Source organism: Staurois parvus, unplaced genomic scaffold, assembly GCF_062004578.1.
Source record: "Staurois parvus isolate SC_StPar_1 unplaced genomic scaffold, SC_StPar_1.0 ptg001528l, whole genome shotgun sequence".
NCBI lineage: Eukaryota > Metazoa > Chordata > Amphibia > Anura > Ranidae > Staurois > Staurois parvus.
The window spans coordinates 359755-372588 of NW_028319324.1; the positions used below are offsets into that span (position 1 = coordinate 359755).

Here is a 12834-nt window from a genome sequence, read left to right on the forward strand (position 1 = left end):
GCTTCCCTGAAGAGAGAGGTTTTCAGAGATCGCCTAAAAGTAGACAGATTAGACGGTACTCTGATAGATTGGGATAGAGGGTTCCAGAGGATGGGGGAGGCTCTGGAGAGTACTTTATAAAGAACATGATAGAACTGTGCTCCAAGCCATATGTCTGACACAATGGACACACATTTGTTCTTGTTGCATGCAGCATTGTTTCAGGTCTACCATCTGCTGGAGCATTTCTAAGTAGAACGTAAAGCAGTTCCTTTCTAAATAGCAATGCATTCCTATGATGAAACTCTTTCCTGACACTTGGACAGATTACCTACCATCACGTGTGTGCGTGTGCGTGTGTGTGTGTAAGATCACATCAGCCTGCAGAGGAAGCTGGGGTTTTGGTGAACCCCAACATTGTAGACTTTCCCAGAATTCTACATTCAGTAACCCTGAGTTCATGTATCCATGTGTTTAGGGCAGTGGTGGTCAACTTGAAATGTATGGAGGGCCTCAGTTTAGTGCCGGACTCATCCAGAGGGCCACAGCAGCTTGTTTTTGTGCGTTTCGTCATGCAAGGCTGCCTATTCAAAATGAATGGGCTGCAATGCACAGCAACCGAATTTCAGTGCTTCTGTATTTTTTGCACGCACTGAAGAAAAAGTAAAATAAAATAAGCCCCTTTGTTGGTATGATTGACAGCTCCCAGCATTGGTGTCAGTGACTGCAGTACTAACCCCCTGCTTTGCTTTCAGTGACCACAATAATAACCCTCAACAGATAGTCTCAATGGTTAAAATAGTAAACCCCAGCATTGGGTTCATTGGCTGCAATAATAATCCCAACACTAGTGCCAATGGCCATAATAGTAACCCCCAGCACTGGCATCAGTGGCTGCAGAAGTTACCCCCAGCATTGGTGTCGTTGGCCACAATAGTAACCCCCAGCATTGGTGTCGTTGGCCACAATAGTAACCCCCAGCATTGGTGTCGTTGGCCACAATAGTAACCCCCAGCATTGGTGTCGTTGGCCCAAATAGTAACCCCCAGCATTGGTGTCGTTGGCCCAAATAGTAACCCCCAGCATTGGTGTCGTTGGCCACAATAGTAACCCCCAGCATTGGTGTCGTTGGCCACAATAGTAACCCCCAGCATTGGTGTCGTTGGCCACAATAGTAACCCCCAGCATTGGTGTCGTTGGCCCAAATAGTAACCCCCAGCATTGGTGTCGTTGGCCCAAATAGTAACCCCCAGCATTGGAGTCGTTGGCCCAAATAGTAACCCCCTGCATTGGAGTCGTTGGCCACAATAGTAACCCCCAGCATTGGTGTCGGTGGCCGCAATAGTAATCCCCAGCATTGGTGTCGGCGGCCGCAATAGTAATCCCCAGCATTGGTGTCGGCGGCCGCAATAGTAATCCCCAGCATTGGTGTCGGCGGCCGCAATAGTAACCCCCAGCATTGGTGTCGGCGGCCGCAATAGTAACCCCCAGCATTGGTGTCGGCGGCCGCAATAGTAACCCCCAGCATTGGTGTCAGCGGCCACAATAATAACCCCCAGCATTGGTGTCAGCGGCCACAACAATAACCCCCAGCATTGGTGTCAGCGGCTGCAATAATATCCCTTAGCATTGGTGTCTGTAGCCACAATGTATCCCCCAGCATTGGTGTCAGTTGCCACAATAATAGCCCCCAGCATTGGTGACAGCGGCCGCAATAATAGTCCCCATCATTGGTGGCAGTGGCTGCAATAATTAACCTCCAGCATTGGTGATCATTGGCAATGCTGTTAATCCCATCCCTTCATTAATGGTCAGTGAAATTGCTGTTATCTCCCACCCCCTGCATTAGTATTGTGACAGTGCTTTTATCCCCCCACCCCGCACTGGTGGCCAGTGTCAGGGTAGTTTAACCCCAATTAGTGTTTACTTACCTGCTGCTTTGCCATCGTCTCCTTGGCCAGGACTACTGCCACTGTCAATGATCACTCCACATGACAATACTGGCTTCATTCCAGTTCCGAACGCAGAGGGCATCCCAGCACCGGGCATCCCACTGCCACTCTGCAGAGGGCCCAACACACCACAGGCTACACAGAGGGACCCGGTGGGCCATGTGTTGGGCTCCAGGTTTTTGGGGTATAGTATGACTATTTCCTGAATGCATGACTTTCAAGACCTTTAGTGCCTGTGTTGATGGGCTGTGATGGGCAAATGCAGCGTGCTTGTGACAATAGTTTGACATTGCAGGGGCAATTGATCTGCTTTTAGCAGCTTTTGCATTCCCATAGACTTAGGCAATTCTGAAATGAACAGAAGCCAATCCATACAGGCCCTAATAGCCATTGTGACCATTAGGTCGAGATCTCACTTGTTTGACATTCTTTCAGTTGGAGTGCTGGGGCAGCACGGACAGGATAGGTTAGCCTCAGCCAGTAGCCAACAGGCTGTCCAGGGGAAGAGACTCTCAGCCCTCAGGTAAACGGATCCTGCTCTCGTGACTTATTCAGACTCCCTAACCGGTTTCCTCCTCCTGCAGGTCGAGAAGGGCCAGTCGGGGCCGCTTGCTATCAAAAGCTGGCGGTGCTTGAAGTTGGCAGGTGGTGAGATTAAAAGGGGGTTTGGTGTCTTATAGATGGGGGTGGAAGGGTGGGGCAGCACACAGTTGACGTTGTTGCGTGCGTTGCTTGTATTGGTGATTACTCTTCTCCTGACGGGATGTGTTCTTTCTTTTCTAGATGGCGGCTCAGAGGCAGCGGGCGCTCGCCATAATGTGTCGCGTCTACGTCGGATCCATCTACTATGAGCTTGGAGAGGACACCATTCGGCAAGCATTTGCCCCCTTTGGACCAATAAAAAGCATAGACATGTCCTGGGACTCTGTCACCATGAAACACAAGGTGGGAACAAAGATGGAAGCAGAACTACAGTTCTGCATTAAAAATAAGAAGCCAACAAAAAGTGAAAATAGTTTTTGCTGCAATTCTTTTTATTTAATTCAAATCCTTCCACCACCAGATGCCATCAGTCTTCTGGGTTAAATGATGGTCAGCATCCTTCACTTCCTCTGAGCCCAAGTTGTCATGGACCCACCCCCTGTGGGTTGCGTCACCACTCCAACCTAGGCTCAGAATACTGCACTGAACAGTGAGCACACATCAGGAAGTGTGCAAAGTCCAATACAGGAATAAGGATCGGCCCCTGCCGCCGCTGGAGGAGAAGAGGAAAAACTTGGGATCTCAGCAGACCGGCTAGAAGGCCCTAGGGTGAAAAAATGTTTTATGTGCATGAGGGGGGTGTAGGCAGGCAAATGGAGGTCTTAAAATTGGAGGTACACTTCAGTCATAGTTGAAATGTGAAAACACCGCATGCTGTTCAGGGTTGTATCACTTTAACGTTCCAATCTACTCCTTTTGTTAGTAATCTGACCCCCATTGTCTGTGAAGGGTATTCTTGCCCCCCCCATCTGTAAATGGTTTCAGCCACCCCCGCCATCCTCGTGTAAATGGTTTTCCTGCCCCCATTGTCTGTGAATGGTGTTTTGCCACCCTTGTCTAAACAGCGTTCCTGCCCCTCTGGTCTCTAAATGGTGTTCCTGCCCCTCTGGTCTCTAAATGGCGTTCCTGCCCCTCTGGTCTCTAAATGGTGTTCCTGCCCCTCTGGTCTCTAAATGGTGTTCCTGCCCCTCTGGTCTCTAAATGGTGTTCCTGCCCCCTCTGGTCTCTAAATGGCGTTCCTGCCCCCTCTGGTCTCTAAATGGCGTTCCTGTCCCCTCTGGTCTCTAAATGGCGTTCCTGCCCCTCTGGTCTCCAAATGGTGTTCCTGCCCCTCTAGGTCTCTAAATGGCGTTCCTGCCCCTCTGGTCTCTAAATGGCGTTCCTGCCCCCTCTGGTCTCTAAATGGCGTTCCTGCCCCCTCTGGTCTCTAAATGGCGTTCCTGCCCCCTCTGGTCTCTAAATGGCGTTCCTGCCCCCCTCTCGTCTCTAAATGGCGCTCCTGCCCCCCTCTCGTCTCTAAATGGCGCTCCTGCCCCCCTCTCGTCTCTAAATGGCGCTCCTGCCCCCCTCTCGTCTCTAAATGGCGCTCCTGCCCCCCTCTCGTCTCTAAATGGCGCTCCTGCCCCCCCTCGTCTCTCATGTGTGAATGTTATCCCTACCTACCTACCTACCTACCTGCTCACGGCTTCTCTTTCCTTCACTTTGTCTGTAAATGGAATTTTGCCATCCATGTCTGTGAGTGGTGTCCCTGTCCCTCCTCTGTGTGTGAATAGTGATCACTCTTTTCTGTAGTTTATAACTGCCCAGACTGCATCTCAACAGCTCAGTCCTCAAGAGATTTTAAAGTGTTATTAAACCCACAACAGTACAATCAGTCTGTAGATGCAGTAAAGCGTGCTTGTTATACTCACTGTGGAACCGAAGGGGTTAATCCTCTGCATTGTGTAAAAACACTGTTTGACCCTAACTCCTGTGATCCTCCCCTCCTTCCAGTGTCCCCCTCTTATCTCCTGATAAGACATCTCGTGTGGAGACACTGCACATGCTCAGTTTGGTATGTATTGCTACAGAGGGTTTTTTTTTTTCTTGGGAGCGTGCATGTGATCAGCACAGGGCCAATCAGCACTGTCCACACAAGTCAGGGGTTCTGCATCCTCCTAGAGAAAACACCACCTACAAGCTTTAACCAGTGCTCTGCTGGACACTGATAGAAGTCACAAGACTCCTATGTACTGCTGATGAGTAAAGGTATTTAGCAGTTTATATTTACTAAAATAATTGCATTTCCATGTCCTGTGTACTGTGGGAGATCAGATATAGTGAATGCAGGGTCTGGGGAGAGCGGATATAGTGAATGCGGGGTCCGGGGAGAGCGGATATAGTGAATGCGGGTTCCGGGGAGAACGGATATAGTGAATGCAGGGTCTGGGGAGAGCGGATATAGTGAATGCGGGGTCCGGGGAGAGCGGATATAGTGAGTGGCGGGGTCCGGGGAGAGCGGATATAGTGAATGCAGGGTCCAGGGAGAGCGGATATAGTGAATGCAGGGTCCGGGGAGAGCGGATATAGTGAATGCGGGGTCCGGGGAGAGCGGATATAGTGAATGCGGGGTCCGGGAGAGCGGATATAGTGAATGCGGGGTCCAGGGAGAGCGGATATAGTGAATGCGGGGTCCGGGGAGAGCGGATATAGTGAATGCGGGGTCCGGGGAGAGCGGATATAGTGAATGCGGGGTCCGGGGAGAGCGGATATAGTGAATGCGGGGTCCGGGGAGAGCGGATATAGTGAATGCGGGGTCCGGGGAGAGCGGATATAGTGAATGCGGGGTCCGGGGAGAGCGGATATAGTGAATGCGGGGTCCGGGGAGAGCGGATATAGTGAATGCGGGGTCCGGGGAGAGCGGATATAGTGAATGCGGGGTCCGGGGAGAGCGGATATAGTGAATGCGGGGTCCGGGGAGAGCGGATATAGTGAATGCGGGGTCCGGGGAGAGCGGATATAGTGAATGCGGGGTCCGGGGAGAGCGGATATAGTGAATGCGGGGTCCGGGGAGAGCGGATATAGTGAATGCGGGGTCCGGGGAGAGCGGATATAGTGAATGCGGGGTCCGGGGAGAGCGGATATAGTGAATGCGGGGTCCGGGGAGAGCGGATATAGTGAATGCGGGGTCCGGGGAGAGCGGATATAGTGAATGCGGGGTCCGGGGAGAGCGGATAGAGTGAATGCGGGGTCCGGGGAGAGCGGATAGAGTGAATGCGGGGTCCGGGGAGAGCGGATAGAGTGAATGCGGGGTCCGGGGAGAGCGGATAGAGTGAATGCGGGGCCCGGGGAGAGCGGATAGAGTGAATGCGGGGTCCGGGGAGAGCGGATATAGTGAATGCGGGGCCCGGGGAGAGCGGATAGAGTGAATGCGGGGCCCGGGGAGAGCGGATAGAGTGAATGCGGGGCCCGGGGAGAGCGGATAGAGTGAATGCGGGGCCCGGGGAGAGCGGATAGAGTGAATGCGGGGCCCGGGGAGAGCGGATATAGTGAATGCGGGGCCCGGGGAGAGCGGATAGAGTGAATGCGGGGTCCGGGGAGAGCGGATATAGTGAATGCGGGGTCCAGCGTTTAGTATCACTTTAATAAACCGTCGGCGTGACATTCTAGCTTCCACCAAACACGGACGTAACCGTTTTGAGTGTTCTAAAGTTAAACACTGCTGACCAGCAGAACCTACTTTAATACCCCGAACACATCAAGCCTGACGTTGAAATTGTGCGACTTAGGCTACGTTCACACTAGCCTTGTGTGCAGGCGGCAGAGAGGCGTTTGGGAAGCGTTTTTACCGCTTCCCAAACGCCTCTGCCAATTCTGCACATTACAGCACATGGTGCTGTTCTAACAGGAGCGTTTGCGTCGCGGCAAAACGGACGCCTCTGGTCGAGTCAGGAGGCTTTGAAGCCTCCTATTCTCGTCTATGGTGCCGCTCCGCAAACGCCCGGCCGGCGTTTGCGGTGCGGTTGCGGGGTGTTTGCGGAGCGGTAACACCACTCAAATGCATTATAGGCGTTTATGGGGCGTTATTAACGCTCGGCAAACGCCTAGCAACCGCCGCTAAACCGCGCATGCGGCGTTTGCCGAGCGTTAAAAACGCTCCGCAAACACCGGACCAAAGCTTGCCAAACGCTATAGGGGCGTTTGGCAAGCGTTGGCAAAACAGCCTAGTGTGAACGAGCCCTTACAGTGAAGTTGCCCGATTTCAGGTGCGATTTGCAAGACATCTGACACAGATGTCTATTCAAATCGCACAAAAAGTAGCGCATGTGCTACTTTCAGAAATCGGTGCGGCTCCGACCAAGTCGGAACCGCACCGATATGACCGCTGCAATTGTGGACAATAGGGTGCGTCTTGCAAATCACATGCCAAGTCACACCCAGTGCGACCGGGGTCAACTTTGGTGGCTATGCTGCACAGATATTGTCCAATGTAACTGCTTGTTCCCTGAAGTGGTGGTATGGCATGGAGTGCATAGTCAGATGGGTCACCCAATAAATGCAGGGAGACATGAAGATCATTCTGGAGTCAAGTCAGTAAAACTCCGTTGATCCTTCACAGTAATCGGCTTCATTTCCAGGCTTCACCCTCTTCTATCTGACCTCACACCACAGTATGTAAGGCGGCTTGTGAACAATGGTCACATCTAGACTGACAAGTTGAACACGATGCTTCCAAATTAATCGTTTCAAGTTGCCAATCTGTGAATAGATTTCGCTTTGTTTTGCTGAAAATATAAAATTTTATTGAATGTCTAGTGGCCACAACCCTCACTGGAATGAAACTATCTTCCTCTATAGTAATAAAGGGAAATCACGTCGTTTTTTAAAGTTTCTTTAGACATGCAGCACTACAAAGCAAAGGTAAAGATCAGAAAGTAAAAGCGTTCGCATACGTGTGGAGGACGGACATAGTGCCAAGCCAGCTAGGGGAGGCTTCTAGGCTCCAATCCTGGCCGGTTCCCACAGAGGACCTCCAAAAAGCAGAATCTTTCATATATTAATACATTCACCTAAGTGTTTGAGCCGGCAACACGTTAATAGAATAGGATTTAGAGGAAAAAACCCAGGTGGATGGCAGCATTGATCTGATGACCTCGGTGAATAGCTCTACACCGAGTTCACTATAGGAACCACTGATGTATTTACAGGTGAAAGTCAAAAAATTAGAATATGGTGCAAAAGTTCATTTATTTCAGTGCAGCAACTTAAAAGGTGAAACTAATATATGAGACTCATTACATGCAAAGCAAGATAGTTCCAGCCGTGATTTGTCATCATTGTGGTGATTATGGCTTACAGCTCATGAAAACCCCAAATCCACAATCTCAGAAAATGAGAATATTCCATGCAATCAATAAAACACGGATTGTACATAGAACAATATCTGACCTCTGAAAAGTAGAAGCTGCATATGTACTCAGTACTTGGTTTGGGCCCCTTTTGCAGCAATTACTGCCTCAATGCGGCGTGGCATGGAAGCTATTAGCCTGTGGCACTGCTGAGGTGTTATGGAAGACCAGGATGCTTCAATAGCGGCCTTCCTGGCCTTCAGCTCTTCTGCATTGTTCGGTCTCATGTCTCTCATCTTTCTCTTGGCAATGCCCCATAGATTCTCTATGGGGTTCAGGTCAGGCGAGTTTGCTGGCCAATCAAGCACAGTAATCCCACGGTCATTGAACCAGGTTTTGGTGCTATTCTAATTTTTCGAGTTTCACCTGTATTTATACATGGAGATCATATCCCCCCCTTATGTATTATAAATGGAGATCATATCCCCCCTTATGTATTATACATGGAGATCATATCCCCCCCCTTATGTATTATACATGGAGATCATATCCCCCCCTTATGTATTATACATGGAGATCATATCCCCCCTTATGTATTATACATGGAGATCATATCCCTCCTTATGTATTATACATGGAGATCATATCCCCCCTTATGTATTATACATGGAGATCATATCCCCCCTTATGTATTATACATGGAGATCATATCCCCCCTTATTTATTATACATGGAGATCATACACCCCCTTATGTATTATACATGGAGATCATATCCCCCCCTTATGTATTATACATGGAGATCATATCCCCCCTTATGTATTATACATGGAGATCATATCCCCCCCTTATGTATTATACATGGAGATCATATCCCCCCCATTATGTATTATACATGGAGATCATATCCCCCCTTATGTATTATACATGGAGATCATACCCCCCCTTATGTATTATACATGGAGATCATATCCCCCCCTTATGTATTATACATGGAGATCATATCCCCCCCTTATGTATTATACATGGAGATCATATCCCCCTTATGTATTATACATGGAGATCATATCCCCCCCTTATGTATTGTACATGGAGATCATATCCCCCCCTTATGTATTATACATGGAGATCATATCCCCCCTTATGTATTATACATGGAGATCATATCCCCCTTATGTATTATACATGGAGATCATATCCCCCATTATGTATTATACATGGAGATCATATCCCCCCCTTATGTATTATACATGGAGATCATATCCCCCCTTATGTATTATACATGGTGATCATATCCCCCCTTATGTATTATACATGGAGATCATATCCCCCCTTATGTATTATACATGGAGATCATATCCCCCCTTATGTATTATACATGGAGATCATATCCCCCTTATGTATTATACATGGAGATCATATCCCCCCCTTATGTATTATACATGGAGATCATATCCCCCCCTTATGTATTATACATGGAGATCATATCCCCCCTTATGTATTATACATGGAGATCATATCCCCCTTATGTATTATACATGGAGATCATATCCCCCCCTTATGTATTATACATGGAGATCATATCCCCCTTATGTATTATACATGGAGATCATATCCCCCTTATGTATTATACATGGAGATCATATCCCCCCCTTATGTATTATACATGGAGATCATATCCCCCTTATGTATTGTACATGGAGATCATATCCCCCCCTTATGTATTGTACATGGAGATCATATCCCCCCCTTATGTATTGTACATGGAGATCATATCCCCCCCTTATGTATTGTACATGGAGATCATATCCCCCCCTTATGTATTGTACATGGAGATCATATCCCCCCCTTATGTATTGTACATGGAGATCATATCCCCCCTTATGTATTATACATGGAGATCATATCCCCCTTATGTATTGTACATGGAGATCATATCCCCCCCTTATGTATTATACATGGAGATCATATCCCCCCCTTATGTATTATACATGGAGATCATATCCCCCTTATGTATTGTACATGGAGATCATATCCCCCCCTTATGTATTGTACATGGAGATCATATCCCCCCCTTATGTATTGTACATGGAGATCATATCCCCCCCTTATGTATTATACATGGAGATCATATCCCCCCTTATGTATTATACATGGAGATCATATCCCCCTTATGTATTATACATGGAGATCACATCCCCCTTATGTATTATACATGGAGATCACATCCCCCCTTATGTATTATACATGGTGATCATATCCCCCCCTTATGTATTATACATGGAGATCATATCCCCCCTTATGTATTATACATGGAGATCATATCCTCCCTTATGTATTATACATGGAGATCATATCCCTCCCTTATGTATTATACATGGAGATCATATCCCCCCCTTATGTATTATACATGGAGATCACATCCCCCCCTTATGTATTATACATGGAGATCATATCCCCCCCTTATGTATTATACATGGAGATCATATCCCCCCCTTATGTATTATACATGGAGATCATATCCCCCCTTATGTATTATACATGGAGATCATATCCCCCCCTTATGTATTATACATGGAGATCATATCCCCCCCTTATGTATTATACATGGAGATCATATCCCCCCCTTATGTATTATACATGGAGATCATATCCCCCCTTATGTATTATACATGGAGATCATATCCCCCCTTATGTATTATACATGGAGATCATATCCCCCCTTATGTATTATACATGGAGATCATATCCCCCCCCCCCTTATGTATTATACATGGAGATCATATCCCCCCCCCCCTTATGTATTATACATGGAGATCATATCCCCCTTTATGTATTATACATGGAGATCATATCCCCCTTATGTATTATACATGGAGATCATATCCCCCCCCTTATGTATTATACATGGAGATCATATCCCCCCCCTTATGTATTATACATGGATATCATATCCCCCTTATGTATTATACATGGACATCATCTACAGAGAGAATCAATCAATAGTGACCATTGAGTGTGGGAAGATTTGATCTGGAAGTCTGTAGTCCAGTTATTGATCAGTTGTTTTATTTTGTCTTTTTCCTGCAGGGATTTGCATTTGTAGAGTATGAAGTCCCTGAAGCTGCTCAGCTCGCCCTGGAACAGATGAACTCAGTCATGTTGGGTGGAAGGAATATCAAGGTAGGCGCTAATAAGTGTAAATATGGATATGAATAGGGTGCAGCCAAGAAGCATTGGTATTGGGTCATTCAAAGCAAGTGATCAAGTATGTTATGATGTATAAAGAACCACAAAAAAAAAAAGTGGAACTTTACCGGTACAGAAAACTGACAACCTCCTATTACTGTATAAACATGTTTATTGAAACATATCTTCTAAAAATTTACCATAAAAACAGTAATTTAGCTAATCAGCCCAGTAGTTTACAGCATTATATATAATGACATCAAGTCCTCCAGAGGTCGACGCGTTTCGCTTATTATCTTCAGGACCTCAAAAGAGTTGGAGGCAAAAAAGTCCAATGCCCTAGCTGGAACACACGCACGCACGCGCTGTTTGGCGGCCGCAAAAATGCATCAGCTTTCCGGGTGCACGCCATTTGGCGTCCTCATGCGCGGTTGCAGAGCCACGCAGTGGGGCGATCTGTCACCGGTCGTGTACCTCGGACACGGCCGATGACAGATCTGAGTACCGGCCCCCGTTGCCGGTACCATGTGACCAATCACAGCAGGTCACATGACAGTTGTATACAATGGATGGCTTCATTCATGCCATCCATTGTATACTAGTGTCTAGCTGTGAATGGTCACAGCAGGTCACATGCACATGTCATGTGATTAGCTGTGGCCAAATCACAGCTAAGCACAAAAAGAAAAAAAATCCCTGAATGAATCAATTTCATTCAGGTAAATGCTTGCTTATAGCAAAGTAATTCTTTGCTATAAGCAAATTGTGTAAAAAAAAAAAAAAAAAAAAAAAAAAAAAAATACTGATCACTTCCCCAAAGTAGTACAATGTTACTATGGTAACATTATACTACTTTGGTCATAGTGAAATATGAAAAAAAAAGAAAAAATATATAATAAAAAATAAAGAAAATAAAATATATAATTTTTTTTTTTTTATACTGTCACCAGTCGGTGTCCCTGATCACCAACATGCCAGTTATATGATGACGCTGTACTGCACTAGTGACAATATGAAAAAAAAAAAAAAATAGTGAAACTAATTTTTTTAATTTTACGAAAAATTATGACAAAAAAAATACTTCAAAAAACTCGCCATGCATCTTATGAAGTACGTCGGACTGTCTACTCTGCAAAAAGGGGTCATTTGGGGGATATCTGTACTGTGCTGACATTTGGGGGATATCTGTACCGTCCTGACATTTGGGGGATATCTGTACTGTGCTGACATTTGGGGGATATCTGTACTGTGCTGACATTTGGGGGATATCTGTACCGTCCTGACATTTGGGGGATATCTGTACCGTCCTGACATTTGGGGGATATCTGTACCGTCCTGACATTTGGGGGATATCTGTACCGTCCTGACATTTGGGGGATATCTGTACCGTCCTGACATTTGGGGGATATCTGTACCGTCCTGACATTTGGGGGATATCTGTACCGTCCTGACATTTGGGGGATATCTGTACCGTCCTGACATTTGGGGGATATCTGTACCGTCCTGACATTTTGAGGGATATCTGTACCGTCCTGACATTTGGGGGATATCTGTACCGTCCTGACATTTGGGGGGATATCTGTACTGTCCTGACATTTGGGGGGATATCTGTACCGTTCTGACATTTGGGGGGATATCTGTACTGTTCTGACATTTGGGGGGATATCTGTACTGTTCTGACATTTGGGGGGATATCTGTACTGTTCTGACATTTGGGGGGATATCTGTACTGTTCTGACATTTGGGGGGATATCTGTACTGTTCTGACATTTGGGGGGATATCTGTACTGTTCTGACATTTGGGGGGATATCTGTACTGTCCTGACATTTGGGGGATATCTGTCC

General features: G+C 46.9%; 1 protein-coding gene across 2 annotated transcripts in view; it reads left to right on the forward strand.

Moving 5' to 3' along the window:
- PUF60 (poly(U) binding splicing factor 60) overlaps positions 1–12834 on the forward strand; it is a 76112-nt gene that overhangs the window by 42726 nt on the left and 20552 nt on the right. For both annotated transcript variants that reach the window (XM_089662729.1, XM_089662731.1), the window contains 2 exons: positions 2715–2876; positions 10891–10983. In XM_089662729.1, the coding sequence (XP_089518855.1) occupies positions 2715–2876; positions 10891–10983 (255 nt within the window). The remainder of the gene's footprint in view (positions 1–2714; positions 2877–10890; positions 10984–12834) is intronic.